Source organism: Cyphomyrmex costatus, unplaced genomic scaffold (assembly GCF_001594065.2).
Source record: "Cyphomyrmex costatus isolate MS0001 unplaced genomic scaffold, Ccosl1.0 scaffold727, whole genome shotgun sequence".
Lineage (NCBI taxonomy): Eukaryota > Metazoa > Arthropoda > Insecta > Hymenoptera > Formicidae > Cyphomyrmex > Cyphomyrmex costatus.
In genome coordinates this window covers 158065-175206 of record NW_017280297.1, presented here as the reverse complement: position 1 = coordinate 175206, position 17142 = coordinate 158065, and the positions used below count along the sequence as shown (strand labels likewise).

At 32.8% G+C, this 17142-nt stretch overlaps 1 protein-coding gene across 1 annotated transcript; it reads left to right on the top strand.

Moving 5' to 3' along the window:
- Positions 1-4423: 4423 nt before the first annotated feature.
- Positions 4424-11407, top strand: Ehbp1 (Eps15 homology domain containing protein-binding protein 1). Its single transcript, XM_018548536.1, has 17 exons — positions 4424-4674; positions 5409-5616; positions 5689-5870; positions 6108-6319; positions 6471-6606; positions 6834-7064; positions 7395-7584; positions 7700-7866; positions 7973-8195; positions 8362-8532; positions 9663-9749; positions 9913-10026; positions 10113-10313; positions 10389-10538; positions 10722-10939; positions 11052-11240; positions 11326-11407. The coding sequence occupies exons 1-17, from the start codon at positions 4571-4573 to the stop codon at positions 11405-11407; spliced, it is 2865 nt and encodes a 954-aa protein (XP_018404038.1). The 5' UTR covers positions 4424-4570.
- Positions 11408-17142: the final 5735 nt, after the last annotated feature.

Here is a 17142-nt window from a genome sequence, read left to right as displayed (position 1 = left end):
TAAACCGTAATTGCGATTTTGATGAAATTTTGTACGAATCAATAAATTTCAATTTAGAAGACGCTCGCGGAAGAGCGAGTCAGTTAGTTGACAGCCACAGTCATCATTTTCATGGCGTCCCATGAAAATGATGACTGTGCCACAGAGCGAGTATCTAGCGTGCGATTGGCTTGTAATCTGGTAGACAATAAGCATAAGATATGTGCATAATTAGGCGAATTTTGGCGTGCCTCTGGTATAGCAACCAAAAGCAACCGTGGTTGTGGCTTTATCTTTGTCTTCTGATCCCTAAAAACGAAGATAACCTTAGTCGCAGTTACTTTTGGTTGCTATACCAGAGGCACGCCAAAATTCGCCTATTGTTGATAGTATATAAATGTGATTGTCATAAGCAAACATGGAATTATCGAGAATAATCGACTATCATTCGTTCATTTCTTATGGCTTAAAAAACTCTATTGTAAATCTGGGGTTAAGAAGTATTAGCTGTTCTTCGAAAGCGATACGAAAGTGTTATACGATAGCGAAGTAAGTCGAGCGATCGCGATATTGGTGTTCAACGGACGACTTTGGTGCAATCTGAAGCGTAAGATAATTAGGAAGCGTGATACGCGAATGGTCTATTGGATCCACATTGTACAGTCTGACTTTAATATTATATATTTTTAATAAATTTGTTGTTTTATTTTCTAACTCGAATGACTTTTATTCCAATACTACCGTTATCAATAATGCACATTCTTTGTTTTTGATGGTCAAAGAACGTGGCGACCGATCAGTTGAAACTGTGGACAAGGATCGAGACCGCCGAGGATCCGCACGTTCGTTTACAACCTAAAGTCATGGAGGCCTATCGACAGCGTTTGCGATCGAAAATAATTGGCATGATACATAGAATAAAACGTATGGAAAAAGAAAATCGAAGGTTTCACCGATTCTGGGAGCGTCCCATACTTAAAACGAGACCAACTCATGGGAACAGGGAACATTTAATACAGGAGCTCCTCAAGAGGACCATTTTCCGTAACCTGCCTCATGATAAATGCGCGCGATGGATCCAGGAAGAATATTTTATCTCTAGAATGTGCGATTACATGGAGCGCGGAAACGCGGAAAAGTGGAAGACAAAATTATCTAGATTTTACTAAATTTTCGCATTTCCGCGCGTTTTGTTCCGTTTGTTTTGATCTCCTAATATTACATGGAACATAATTTCCGCGGAAAACCCTGGATTATTCCGTTTATTATTAAGCGGGGAGCACAGACTTTTGCCGCAATAAACCATATACATAAAGAATTTGATTGGTCCATTGACTCATGCATAAGAAAATGGGCCAATGAAATTCCTTATGCACATGCTTTATGCGTTATCAGGAAGTATGCGTTATGCAAAAGTGTGTGTTGGGGCTCATACTGTGTTGAAACTGGCCGTTCCAGCGACAAAAAAGGTCACGTGATAAAAATTGACGATTTTTATCATGTGACCTTTTTTGTCGCTGAAACGGCCAGTTTCAGCAGCTCGTGAAAAGGTACCTTTTCATGTGCGATAGGCTTACGGCCTTAAGCGGGGAGCACAGACTTTTGCATAACGCATAAACCATATACATAAAGAATTTGATTGGTCCATTGACTCATGCATAAGAAAATGGACCAATGAAATTCCTTATGCACATGCTTTATGCGTTATGCAAAAGTCTGTGCTCCCCGCTTTAAGGTGCTTTTTCATGCGCAGCACGCTGCAGCAGCAATTCGTTACTATTGGTTAAGAATTTTATGTAAGCTAGATGACGCACTTCCGGCACAAAATACATTTTGCCGCAGTTCGTTGAAGTTGAACCGAACGAACAGCAAGCAGCAAGCGGCAAAATCGAGAAAGCGTACAATATGTCCGTCGTTTCATTATGAAAATATTATTTATTGCAATAAATATTAGGAAAATAAACGAAGAATGGCTTCGGATAAGGTACGAATGTTTGTAAATTAGATCATTTTATACTTTACACTTTACTTTTTCAAATTTGTGATAAAGTATAAAATGATCTAATTTACGAACATGTATCCGTACCTTATCCGAAGCCATTTTTCGTTTATTTTCCTAATATTTATTGCAATAAATAATATTTTCATAATGAAACGACGGACATATTGTACGCTTTCTCGATTTTGCCGCTTGCTGTTTGCTGTTCGTTCGGTTCAACTTCAACGAACTGCAGCAAAATGTATTTTGCGCCGGAAGTGCGTCGTCTAGCTTACATAAAATTCTTAACCAATAGTAACGAATTGCTGCTGCAGCGTGCTGCGCATGAAAAAGTACCTTTAGGCTGCTTTTACATGCAGCGTAACTTGCGTAAGCGTAACTTGCGTCAACCAATTAAACTGTATCAAATTGTATCAGCTCCTACGCCATATTCTAATTGAGACAATCAGATTGGTTGACGAAAGTTGCGCTTACGCAAGTTACGCTGCATGTAAAAGCAGCCTTAAGCATAATGCCTGGTTTATGCTTCGATCTTAAGGTCTTAATCCTAAAATTCAGCCAATAGAGTTCAAATTTCAGTTAAGGCCATCACACGTACAAAAATTTTAGTAGTATCGTAAGGTCTTGAGCAAATCGGCCAATCACAGTTTAGCGTATTAAAATGTGAGATCGTAATCTTTGATTGTGATTGGTCGATTTGCTTAAGACCTTACGATTACTACTAAAATTTTTGTACATACGTGTGATGACCTTTAGAACTAGCAGCTTTATTGGTTGAATTTTAGGATCTTGGGATTAAGACCTGATGCATCCAGGCATAATAGTTGTAAAGTCCAAGACACATTGCGAGGGAATAGTGATAACGATAAGTTTCAACCTATCAAAAATGTGTATTCCGGTGTATTCGATTTCTGATAAGTTGAAACTTATCGCTATCGCTATTCCCTCGTATTGGGTGCATCTAGAGGCCTAGAAAACAGAGATGCGACATTGCGTCGGTTGGGTTAGGTAACCATCGCCATTTTAATTAAATATAAGTGCTCTTGACCAATAAGCTGATGACAGTTGATGCAAAAGGTAGAAAGATTAGATTAGGTTAGGTTAAGTCCGATATTAAATATTCACACAAATAAGAATACTTATAATATTTACTTATAAGAATACACCATAATAATAGTTGTTCATTGCACTTCGACATTGTATTGTCTAAATTTTTCTCTATATATATATATGTACATACGTTATAAAACTATATCTATTAGATGCAATAGTGAATTAAAATGGCTCTCTGATCACATGATTTAGGGTCTACGCACAATAGGAGAAATATTAGGAACAGATATTAAATATAAGAATTTTAACCTGTCAGAAAGCGCACATTCCACAGTACACAATTCTGATAGGTTAAAATTCTTATATTTAATATCTGTTCCTAATATTTCTCCTATTGTGCGCAGACCCTTAGACAGCCAATCAAGCTATACCCATCAATGACGCATCTCTGTTTTCTAGGTCTCTAGGTGCATCCAGAAGCACGACCGCTCATTGAGCGCTCAGTGAGCTCTTGTACCTGTTTGGTTTATATTTTTAAACCTAATGGAATATGCCAATCAGATAAAAAAGCTCATTGAGCGCTTAGTAATGCCTAATTCACACTGGATGCGATGGGCGATGAACAATGAGCGATATCCAATAAAAGCTTTGCTTTAGCTCACACGACGATGTAAAGCAGAGTTCTTATTGGTTATCGCTCGTCGCGCATCGCTCATCGCGCGTAGTGTGAACTAGGCATAAGCGGTCATGCTTCTGGATGCACCTATTGTGTCTTGGGCTTAAGAATTAACCAATCACAGCCAAATACGAAGAAAATGTTCGACTGCGATTAGTCAATTCTTAAGCGGGGAGCACAGACTTTTGCATAACGCATAAACCATATACGTAAAGAATTTGATTGGTCCATTGACTCATGCATAAGGAAATGGGCCAATGAAATTCCTTATGCACGTGCTTTATGCGTTGCGGGGAGCACAGACTTTTGCATAACGCATAAACCATATACATAAAGAATTTGATTGGTCCATTGACTCATGCATAAGAAAATGGACCAATGAAATTCCTTATGCATCCACATGCTTTATGCGTTATGCAAAAGTCTGTGCTCCCCGCTTTACCAACTACAGCCACTTACAACTACATTTACGCGATTGTAGAATGGGTTTGAGAGTGTGTGTGGCTGTGTGGCGTGAACTGAGAGAGCAACAAGGTCTGAAAGGCTCTCATCCGTCCGTTCGTCTGTCCGTCCATTCGTCCGCTGAACATATGATCGTAGTCCCGCCGAGGGTGCGCGTCGAGAACGTCGTCGGTTTCTAGGAAGCGGTGATCGTTCACCTTCCGTGAACCTCGCCGCGACTAACCTTAGTCCAAGATCCGATCGTGAGCGTGCGGCTCAGTGCGGCTCGCTGAAATGACAAAGCGTGCCTCGTTCGCGCGTCAGCAGTGAAAACTGGTGGTAGGATTCGTTCGCGGACGATATTAATTTCCGGGGTTTCGTTGTATCGTGCTGAAAGCAGCGGCAGCGCGTAGCCTGCAGAAATGAGTTCCGTCTGGAAACGCCTGCAGCGAGTGAACAAGAGAGCGGCCAAGTTTCAATTCACCGTCTCTTACCACGAGGTCACGTTGGAGACGACGACGAAGTGGTGAGTGACGCCGATTCTTTCCCTGGCCGAGCGGGAGCTAGCGTCTTCCTTTCGCCGCCGCTTTCTGCTGCCTGTCGTGTCGTTCAAAACAGGAACTGGCACGCCAATGTCTCTTCGTTTATACAAAAGTCTGTGTACTTATAATTTATCGTCTGCTCCTGAAAACAAAAGCAGTTGTGTCGTCACGAGAAAGTGATGGGAATAAAAAGAATTAAGTGATACATATGCAAATGTAAATCACTGTCCCGCTTGAGTGTTTTAGAAAATGTGTTTATGTCTTTGGCACACAATTTATAATGAATATCTTTTAAATAATTAATACAAATCGAAAGGGCGATGTAGGAGTGTCAAAAGTAAAATTTAAAATAATACATTTAAAACTAATATTACAATGTCAACATATTTTAGTTTTAAGTAATTTTTGTAATTATATTCCATTGTTTTTCAAATTTAAAATTAAATGTGTTGACATTGTAATATTATTTTTAAATGTAATTTTATTTTTGACTCTTACATCACCCTTTCGATTTGTATTAATTATTGTTATATTAAGAGTCCTTGAATATTTTCATCTTATTTGATATCTTTTAATTATATGTATATACATTTTGAAAATAAGAAATGTATATGAAATAAGTGTAATTTTTAAAATTAAAGTCGTCATTTTATAGAAATATTATATTAGCATGTGTATGTGTTCTAGTGAATAAATAACTTACAAAAATAATTTCTAGGAGGCCAAACAAACTGAGCGTTGTTTGGACGAGACGTAGTAGAAGAGTCAGTTCAGAACCCTTAGATTGGGAACCGTGTTTGAGTGATCCTTTGAAAGGTATTATTAGTTGGGCGGTCCCTGACAATCATACGGTGTCCGTGACACTGTTTAAGGATCCACGGACGTACGAGCTGGAAGACAAAGATTGGACATTTGTTATCGAAGATGTGAGTACAGCATACTGATGCGCTCGCTGAAGGACATAGCACAATGGTATATTGTATTCCTCTTGAGCACAGGTATCGTCGACGGGAAAGAGACGTCATGTAGCTGCCACCAATATAAATATGAAAAAATATGCAACTTTAGAATCTAGTCAGCAACAACTCAAATTAGACTTGAAACCAACTTCTAAAAAAATTGTTAGCGCTACTCTAGAATGTACTTTATCATGCGTCTTTCTGCGAGAAGGCAAGGCAACGTAAGTGTGTAGTTTAATTTCATCGACGTACTGCTAATTAATTTCATAAGCTGGGTAGAAAGATTTGTTCTTTATGTAGTTAAATGTACTTTAAATAGGATAAACATGAAGTAATGTATTTTAGGGACAACATGCTGAATCTATTTTAATCCGAAAATATTTGTTATTGAAATGTGCTATATTTATAAGTGGATTTTTCGATAAATACTTATTTAATAATTACCTTAATTTTTCTAGGGATGAAGATATGCAAAGTATGGCTAGTTTAATGTCAGTTAATAATAACAGTGACATTGCGCCATTAGATGATTTTGATAATGAGGATATACCTGAAGACGTTGAAGAAGTATCGCTAAAAAATTTGGACGAGTTTTTAGATATCTCCACTCAACTTGATCTAATGACGAGCAGTCTTACTGAAAGTGAATTACCCAGTACTCCTATAAGTGGTAAGTGTTGATCCTTGCTTTTTATCAGAACTGTGTCACATAAATTTATGCATCAAATATAAAATATGTAATTGATGTTGCTTTTATTAATTTATTATATTATAATTTATGAAATTGAATTTACTAATGAAATATATAACGTATGCGATAGTGGCAAGTTTGTCAAAGGATGATACAACTCCTGTAAATGATGGCGAGCACTTTGTACGCGACATTAGTCTAACGGGAATTGGAGACTGTTTAAAAGATAAATCACCGGTAAAAGACAATGTTGCTGTTGAAAATGAGTACGTACAATTACAGTATTATATTTTACAAAATAGTGTACGTGTGTAAAATACATTATTAAAATGACGTAATTGGTACAATAATTTTAAATGTTGTTTTTAACAAATAGTTTACTATATCAAAAGTTATTATATTTTAACATTATTATTTATAAGGTACAAAAGAATTATTACTTTTGTTACGATTACTATTCTATGTAATAATTTTGAATTCAATATCTTTGTAGCAAAAACATTGAACACAGCACATTGAGATTGCCGCTGCAACCATTGGATCTTAAAAAGAATGACGCAAATGTTCCGAGATTGAAAGAGATCACTCCCGGCCAAGATTTATTAGAATGGTGCAAAGAAATTACGAAGGATTATCCCGGTGTTAAAGTCACCAATCTGACGACATCTTGGAGAAACGGAATGGCGTTTTGTGCAGTTATTCATCATTTCAGACCTGATCTAATGTAGGTGCTGTTATAAGGTTGATCGAATGTTGTATATGTATGATATATTAAAGCGTTTCATTCTTCGCGCTACCCTTTTCTGGGGATAAAATGTCAATAGACATTCTTGGCGCTATGCCAGTTATATTATTCGTGTATTCCATTAATAAACACTTTGAAATCGTCATTGTCTTGCGTCAAATCAACTCGTGCCAACACCGATGATTATTTTTGATAATGGAAAAGTCGACGCATTTGTGTATTTATAGCTGCATAGACATAATACAAAACAGAAATTCAATCGCGAGTTTCCTGATCAAATTAGATAATATCCGAAATAAAAACTTACAGAGACTATGATTTCCTATTGCCGCATGATGTAAAAGGCAACTGTAAGAAAGCGTTCGACGCGGGTGAAATTCTGGGCATACCCAGAGTTATTGAACCGGCTGACATGGATATATTGACGGTACCTGATAAATTAGCTGTGATGACATATTTGTATCAATTGAGAGCGCATTTTACCGGCCACGAATTAGAGGTATTCCGACGGAATTTTTTCACGCAACAGCTTCATCCGATTATTGTGGTCATTTTTCTTTTTGCATAACAGTAGCATACAGTTAATAATATATTACCGTTTTACATAAATCCAGGTACATCAAATAGGTAAAACTGCGGATGAATCCTCCTACATGATCGGCAGATTTAATACAGACAACAACACTGACGTGAGTGTTCAACTGTTCGGCCAAGAGATTATTAATTTACGGAAAAAAGAACAGATTGAGCAGAAAAACAATAAAGCGGAGTGTAACAGACGGTAAATATATTCTGAATGACATTTTGTAATCCTATCAAATCCAGAATACATTTCTACAGCGATTCATCTAAAGCGAGATTATAGAAATGGTGATTCACTCTCGTAGGTCGAATCCATTCGATAACAAGAAGGATGACGTTTGCATCGATTCATTAAAAAATAAACTGCACTTGAGCCTGAACACGGACAATCAGGATCACGATCAGTGTAACAAAGATAAATCGCCATCCAGTGTGAAGGAGGTCAAGGACATTATATTAGCCAGCTCAAAGAGCATTTTGGGCAAGGTGTTATCGCCGACCAAAGAAAAGTACTCATCGAGAGAGAAGGTACGCAGAAAATACACGGACTGTGTTCGAGTCAATTTTGACGTTGCGATTATTCCCCGAGAATTGTCTTAGACTGTTTAGAGAAACGTCGCCGATATAATAAGTATCCGATGGAATTCGCGCGTGAATTTTTATCGCTGTGAAATAAAATACCAATTTACCGCAGAGCAAGTCTCCGCCGAGAGTGCAACAAGCGCAGCAACGTCCGATACTTATGACACGCCGGCAATTAACCGATCCGTTCGGCTCCGACGATGAAGAGGAGAACATACAGATAATCGACGATAAATGGTCGCAATCGATCTCGCTTACCAAATCGCAAAGTCCGATCCGTGATGTCAGTATATACGAGATTGCGCAGACTGTCGCTTTTTATGTATTCCCCTTTTGTTATACCTCTCGCTGCATTAACAATAAACCTATAACCAACCTATAACGCCGCGCACTGTTACATTCTCTTTCTGTTGTTTTTTTTCCATCGGCGAATTATATCAAAATGCATTGTCTCAAGATCTCTGTTCTTTTACTTCTTTGTTTATCGAACAGATTGTAAATTGCGCTTTGTGACAGCAGGAATTACGCCTATACAGGGTGCTTGAGTAGTAATTAAAAAAAAATTTGTCGCACAGGGGTAGAATGGACTAAACTGAGAAGAAAAGTCCTCTACCATTTTACAATTTTTGACAATAACGAGGCACCGTCGGCAATGGACATTGTCCATTATTATTTTTATTATTAGGATATTTTTATAAATTAGTATCTCGTTAACTATTGCGAAAATTGTAAAATGGCAGAGGACTTTTCTTCTCAGTTTAGTCCGTTCTATCCCTATGTGATAAAATTTTTCATTACTTCTCAATCGTGTATAATACACACATATACATATATAATTGCATGTAACATAAATATGCATGAGAATTCGCGCATAACATTCTGCAATGCACGAAATGTAGACTTATACGGGCTGTACTATATAAGTTTTGCCTTAAAATTTCTTTAACGTACATTTAATTTAACTTTTCAATTAAATTTAATATATTCATAATTTTGTAATTTTTTAAATTATCAATATATTGAGAATCAAAATTCTATAATACCTTGCACTATAATAGAATGTCCAATAACAATATCAGAAAAAGCCATAATTCATTTCAGTAATAATTAGTTTCTTTTTTTCGCGGATTTCACACTTTTTTTTTAATGTAATGCGTTTCTAGGAATAATATAAAAATTATTATATATGCAATGCCATAATATTTAATTACAAATAACTTGTAAATTTAACAAATTTGACGTAATTGTTGGTTTAATAATCTGTATTTATTTATTTTTACCATGACATTTTTTTATCGCGAAAATATTGTTCTGAATCATATATTTATGAAGAAGCTTCGCAACAATGCTATGATATAACAATTCTGTGATGTAACAAGGCTATGCAAACGTATTGAGGACGATCTTTTGTAGGACTCGGTAAACTCTGACGATAGAGGAAGTCGAGGTAGTTTCGAATGTCAAGGTGCATCGCCGCCGTATGGAGAACAACGTTCACATGTAATTAACAATATCTTTGCTATTAATATTATATCGCTTTTAATGTTATATCATGTCAAAACCCCAGTAGCAACAAAACTCAAGTTATTTAAAATAAACGAAAATTTTATGAATACTTGATTGCCGCACTATTTCACGTTTCTTATCTTTTTTTTTGTATTAGCCGTTAGTTAGTCGGCACGATGAATTGCGAGAGCGAGCGAGGCAACTCTTAGAACAGGCCAGAAATCAAACAAAGTCATCCGGATTTGTTTCTGCTGCGATTAGTCCCGTTGAGGTTTCTACATTTTTACTTACATTATTTAATTAATCAAGTGTTTCTCAAGGAATGAGCGTACTACAGGTATGTTACATATTTTGTAGACACAGAATGATGACGAAAGACAACAGCAGTTGCGAGAAAGGGCGAGACGTTTGATTGCGGAAGTTAAAATGGGCGTTGCTGTGACTCCAAGTCAGTTGAATGATGATAACAATAGTGATAGACGGTCGATAGACGATCAGAACAATAGTCCTAGACGCAGCATTACGCCATCGACACCTAATGATCGAATCAGTATAAAGGTACTGCGATATCATCTGCTTTTTTACACAATTATATGTATAACAAAGCAATAAATTTTAAATGACTTGTTTTAGTCTGAGTACAATGGAAATATACTGGGAAATTCAAGTGTAATAGATGGAGAAAAGAAAACTGGCTCTCCTTTGTATTCTTTCTCCAAGATTATTGAAAGAATCTCACCCGATAAAGGAAGTCCCGATAGAACTTCGTACACACTTCGCGGGGTATATTAACTTGCATTATTAATAAGAAATTATGTAGCAGCGTTTTATTAATAAATTATTTTTAAAATGTTTGTAATAAGGCTCAATATGTTTTTAACAACTAATATAGAGAAACAGGGCAATGAGCCAATGAATTACGTTAAAAATTTTTTTTTAATTTTTAATTATAATTCCAACTTCTAGTTGGGTAAAGACATGACATCGTATATTCAAAATGAGCTTGAAGCACTTGAAAGAGAGCAGAATCAGATTGACATACAAGCTGGCAAACTTGAAAAGCAATTGAGAGCAGCCATGGAAAGTGATAACGAAGACGAAACGGAAAGACTGATGTCTCTGTGGTTCACTCTTGTTAACAAAAAAAATGCTCTCTTAAGAAGACAAATGCAACTAAACATACTGTAAGTGAATTCATTGATTCAGGCGTGTTTTTTAAAATTTTTATTAAAAATTGGATAGGATGATATTACAATAATCTCAATTCAATAAATAAATGGAACTTTTTATTTTTAGGGAAAAAGAAGACGATTTAGAGCGAAGATTTCAGCTCTTGAATCACGAATTAAGAAGCATCCTTGCAGTGGAAGATTGGCAAAAGACACCAGAGCAAAAAATGCGTGAAAATTTATTGTTGGAGGAATTAGTATCTATTGTAAACAAAAGAGATGAATTGGTGCATCATCTTGACACACAAGAGAGAGCGTAAGTGTACAATAAATATACAGATGTGTTGCGCGCTATTATTGGTCTAAAATTATTAAATATTTCTTTCCCGTTTAATTTTTAGCATTGAAGATGATGACGAAATAGAGCGTGATTTATCTCGTGCTGGACTAGCTCAACGAAATAAAAATTGCGTTGTGCAATGAGGAGATAATTATTTATCGTGTTTTTTTCCAGAATTATTGTGAAGGTAAATTGTTTATATTATATAGCATGTCTGAAAAAATGAAAAAATGTATAATAAATATAATCCAATTAATTATTTACATAAGAGTTGTATTCAATTTCTATTAATTTTTTCATTAATTCTTGTAATTTTGTTAAATAAATTTTAAATTGAATCTCTTTATCTCTATTATTTGTTAAAGTTTTATTAATTATTAAAAAAAAATTTATTTTTATATTAATAAATTTTCTGTTCAAACTAGATTAATTTTTAATAAAGGACAGTTTATATTAAGCTTTTCTTATTTATTGAATCTTCTATTTCTCAAAAATTTTTTAATAAAAAATATACAAAAGTACGAATTTTTATATTTTTAGGCATGACCCATGTTGCTGTGGAGTTGCCAAAAAGTCGATAAAATTAGATGTTGAAGAATTATGTGTGAACTTTCATGGTTTACAAACAGGTTATTTTTAGAGACTCATTTTTTATTATGCATTATAGATTAATTCATCGAAAGATAGATCAAACAAATTTTTCCATCTCTTTTGTTTTTAATACAAGTTCATCGATTTACGATGAATTAAAAAACGCAAATAAAATTAGAAACTGGTCGAATTATTAGATATAAATTATTAAATGATTTTTTGTATATTATCGAGCATATGATATCATCGAGATATAATATCGATTACGTAATGTAAGCATTTTATGCTTTAAGTGAAATATTGCGCGTTAGTAAGACTGTGTATATGACATGATATGTGCTATGGAGTATACGGAATCGTGCTGAAAAACGGTTTACGAATTAGTATATAGATGAAAAAAGATATAATTTTTCTTTCTTGAATAAAAGTGAACGCAAATGCAAAAAAGCTCGAAAAAAAATGCAATTAGTGATAAAAATATATTTTAGAGATTCAAGATCTAATTAGGCTGGGTCCACAACCTTACTTTAAGAGGCCGTAAGCCGTAAGAAATTGACCAATCATATTTGAATGCGAGAAAAATAATTCTCTGTGATTTTGGTCAATTTCTTACGGCTTTACGGCTTAGGGTCCCTTAAAGCAAGGTTGTGGACCCAGCCTTACGGAGCTACTTAGTGTTATATATTTTAAAAGATTGTGTTTATATATAAATTAGTCGCTGGTTTATGTTAAGTAAATTGAATACAGTTTTTTTTTACAAGTTGACTTTACACATTTGATTTAAGTGAAAAATTATTTTGTGACTTAATTGCTAAGAGATTTGATATTGGAAAGCCAAAGAAAGTTAAAACGATGTGTTATGCAAGAACATGCAAAAGATACATGAAGTGTAATTTAGCAAATATATTTCGCGACATTATTGATTCAAATCGATTTACAAAAAATTGATTGTGAAAAAAATTGCGAATAGTGGGACGTGGCGTTACGTATAGTTTTCAATTTGTATCAGTCGTTCCCATCGATCATTCGCATATACTCTATTTGTGCCATACGAACGAATTAATATACCTTTTACATCCTATTTAACGAATTTGTACGAATACAGAAAATTGCGTTAAAAACAAATTCGGTAATTTTATTGACGATATGAGATTTTCAAAGAAACCGTAGTAAGATTAATGTTTACTAAGACCAATTCTTATATGTGGTATATGATATTTGAGTGTAATAAGAATATTATGTTGTTATAACTTTTATAACAAAAAATGGTGCATTATATTTAAATGTTTTGACTAACATGTAAAGAAAAAAAATAAATTTGCTCAAAAATTTTTCGGCTTAACGGATCTCGAGGTAGGTAAAAAATTATACCCAGTGAGAAATGACAATGGAATCGACGTCGAAATCATCAAGTCAACATCGAATTGACATCGATTCGACGTCGATTCTATTGTCATTTCTCACTGAGTAGTGAATGTATATTACAGTCATTGTTCTGTTAGGAATGTTTCAAAATGGCAGAATAAATAATTATCATCTTTTTAATAATATTGCTACAGATGTGAAATTATCGACATATACTGTGACAAAAAGTACATTTTTATGCACAATTGCTTCGTAAAATAGAATAAGTAGAGTTTGTCTATTGAAAGCAATATATGATATATAGATGTACACTACTTCCTATATTATAAAGGATAAATTATTTGAAATAATACTTTATTTCATTGTGATTTTATCGGATAAAATTACAAATTTAATACTTAGATAATGGAAAATAATTTTATAATGGAATATAATTTTATACATAATTAAAAATATTATTATGCTTTATTAAATATTTTTAGCACAATAAAAATTTTCAAAATTCCTAATTTTTTAAATGAAATTTATGAAATAAAGAATTAAAAATAGAACATTAGTTTTACGTCTATTTCGTTTGACAATCACAGTAAATGTTATCCAACTTTTTTAATGCCGAACAAAGCATTAAAAATTATGAATGTTTTTCAATACTATTATATCTACAATTTAATACAACATAAAAATGTAACTTCAAAAATTAAAAACATGTTGTTTCTGTGTTGAATAATCTTGATTTAAATAAGCTACGAATTTTGTATGATTACGTATCATACGTACTAATACAAACTATTTATAATTATTATTGGAACTGTATTGCAATGTATGCATCGAAGACTGTATTATAATTTACAATTATGCATCGAAGACATTGCGCGAATTCTTAAATCATTATCATCTTACAGTTGAGGATAAAATAATAATTAATTTGGATATATATATGTATATATACAAAGACAAATATGATATGTAATCGGCCAAATGACGGTCAAGCAGATATATATACATATATGTATGTTTCAAGCAAATCGTATATAAAACCGCCCTCCTGAAAACATACATAATTATCGAACATGCGTATTTAGAGAATGTGCAATTAAAGTTTATGAGAACATTGGAAAATTATCTCCTCTTGTGACACCATATATAATATATATTTATAATTAAATCGAGTATCATAGCACCCCTTAAACAATTTTATATTTTTACTTATAACTTTGCTCCTCATATTTCTTTAGTTCTCGCAAGAAATCCGTTAAGCTAGAGAATATTGCTGAAGTTGGTCCTTGGCAAAAGAGGAAATAGTTCTTGAAATATGTAATTCGAACATTGAGAAATGAAAATATTCTAAGCTGCAAAGTGATCTCTGCTCTGTTAGACCGAATGAATCGCTCATAACACGATCTCATTATGGAGTTCAATGCATTCTAAAATATAAATAGCAATTGTAAACCAAATAAATATATATATATATATATATATATGCATATTATATTGGCTCCATCACGAATTTGAATTTCTCGTGGTCTAGGGGCAACGCGATTAGGGGCTATCGATTAAACGACAAATAATTTAGCAATAATTTATTATTCTAGTGCCTATAAATACTTGTATGTTTATAAAATCGTAGCACACTGAATTAACTCTTAATTTATTTTACTTTGTACTATAAAAGATAATTATTGTAAAAATAATCGTTCTTGCCAATGCTGTAGTCTTGTGGAGATGTGCTATTCTATTTTCCTTTGCCGATGTTAATCGTAATGTATGTGAGAGAGTGCGAGCGAACAAAGGAAGAAACGTATCACGCAATATTCGCTATATAAAAAAAAAGACTTATAAAGCACGTGCAGAAGGAAACAATAAACATGATGTTGATGATACTAAGAGTGACATTTCATTCTTATAATAATAAAATGCATGTATCTACATATTAGTAAAATTAATTTTTGAATAAAAATGGATTTTATCATGCTTTATTGTGACTCGTAATAGCAAATTCAACTCATGCTACATAACTTCCAATAACTCGCTGTTGACTTCTAATTTAAATGTATTTTTTATTGTAGCTCCTAATATATACACATATTATACAAATTTTTAATCATACACATTACTCTCTTAAGTGATAAATAATCTCAAATATGAAGAATTACAATTCTATCTAGTGTTGCGCTTAGATAATTAAAAATTTTCTAGATATAAATAAGATAAATTATACAAAAATGTATCTTAGATAATATAAAGATGATTAATTTTATATCTAGATAAAAGATAAAATTAAAAAAATTTTATCTAGATAATTTTTAAGATAATACTTTATTTTTAAGTAACTATTAGGTGATAAAACAAGAATACAAAAAATGCGATTTCATATTTTTATAAATTTTTATTTTTTAAGAACAAAAGTTGTTCAAACATTTCGTCTGATAAACGATTTCTACGTGCAAATTAATATTTGTTATCTACAACTAAAGAGACGCTCTGCTAGCGTCTAATGATATGTTATACTTAAAAAAAATTATTTGACGTGTGGATACAAATGAAGAATATTTATTTTCTAAATATATTTTCTAAATACGAAAGTACTTCAATATATCTTTAAATGACTAGTGTCGTACTAATCTCAGTTTTCTTTGTTTATAGAACGAAAAAAATTCTCATCACTACTACTACTACTGGAAGCTAATTTCTTATAATACACACACACCACTCTTGTACAATCTTAGATAGTTTGAATAAGATAACATTTTTTTTATCTAAGATAAAATAGAGATAATCTACATTCTTAATAATCCAGATAAAGCCATTTCTTTATCTAGATGATTATCTAGATAATTTTATCGAGATAACGAAAAACACTGGTTCTATCAAACTGTTCAATGTACCGTACATCGATAGAATCAGAAGATTATGTACACAATTTATGCAGTTTCAAGTTTATATGAGCGATGTGAAAAACAAAATTATTCACATAGAAATATTCAGATATAAATTAATATTTATGCAAACTTCCAAATATTTAAAATCTATTCAAAATTCAATAAATATAACTTTATTATAAAGACACTTTTTTTTTTATTTATATACATAATCGAATATAATATTCGATTGTACAAAAATTCGATTGTAAATGTCTGATTAAACCTGGTTACAAATTTATTTAGTTACTAAAAATGGGATATTATTAAATTGATTGAAATTATAAATATAAAATCAATCGATGAATTTTAAATTGAAACGAATTAATATTGTTTTTCCAAGGCCCGATTTTACCAATAAATGATTAACTACAACCTTGGTTTAATTTAATTTTACATATTTATTTTTTTTTAATTTTTAGAACTAGAAGAGAATAAAGGATAAATTGAATCGAGATTAAAATTAATCTATACATTGATGGATCCGGGCCTTGGCAAATCGGAGTCAGATGGATTATAGATGATTAAACTAGATTATGTTTTAATTGGTTTTAATCGAAATTTTTCGACAGAATGTATTGATTATGTAAATACTGATCGCGCTGTACATTACCAAATTAAACAGATGTACATTACATATATCTATCGTATATTAATTAATAATTAAAGCGACGTATTATTTTTAACTTTAAATATTTAGATAAAAATATATTTAAACGCGTTATAATACTATATTTCATAACTATCATTATTTGTTCTTTGTTAAACGATGAATATCTTCAGAAAATTTTCGCGCTTTCTTTCAATTATGAATTCTTTGATTTTGTCAGTTTTAGCATTTTAATAGATATATATTCTACTATACATATTATTTAATTAAAGACACACGAACAATAATTATAGAGCGCGAAAATTGCGAATAACAAGTACGATGTACTTATTTCAGTTACGTTCTAATTTCATAGAATTCAATAAGATTTTTTTATGTCTATCGATTACAGAAT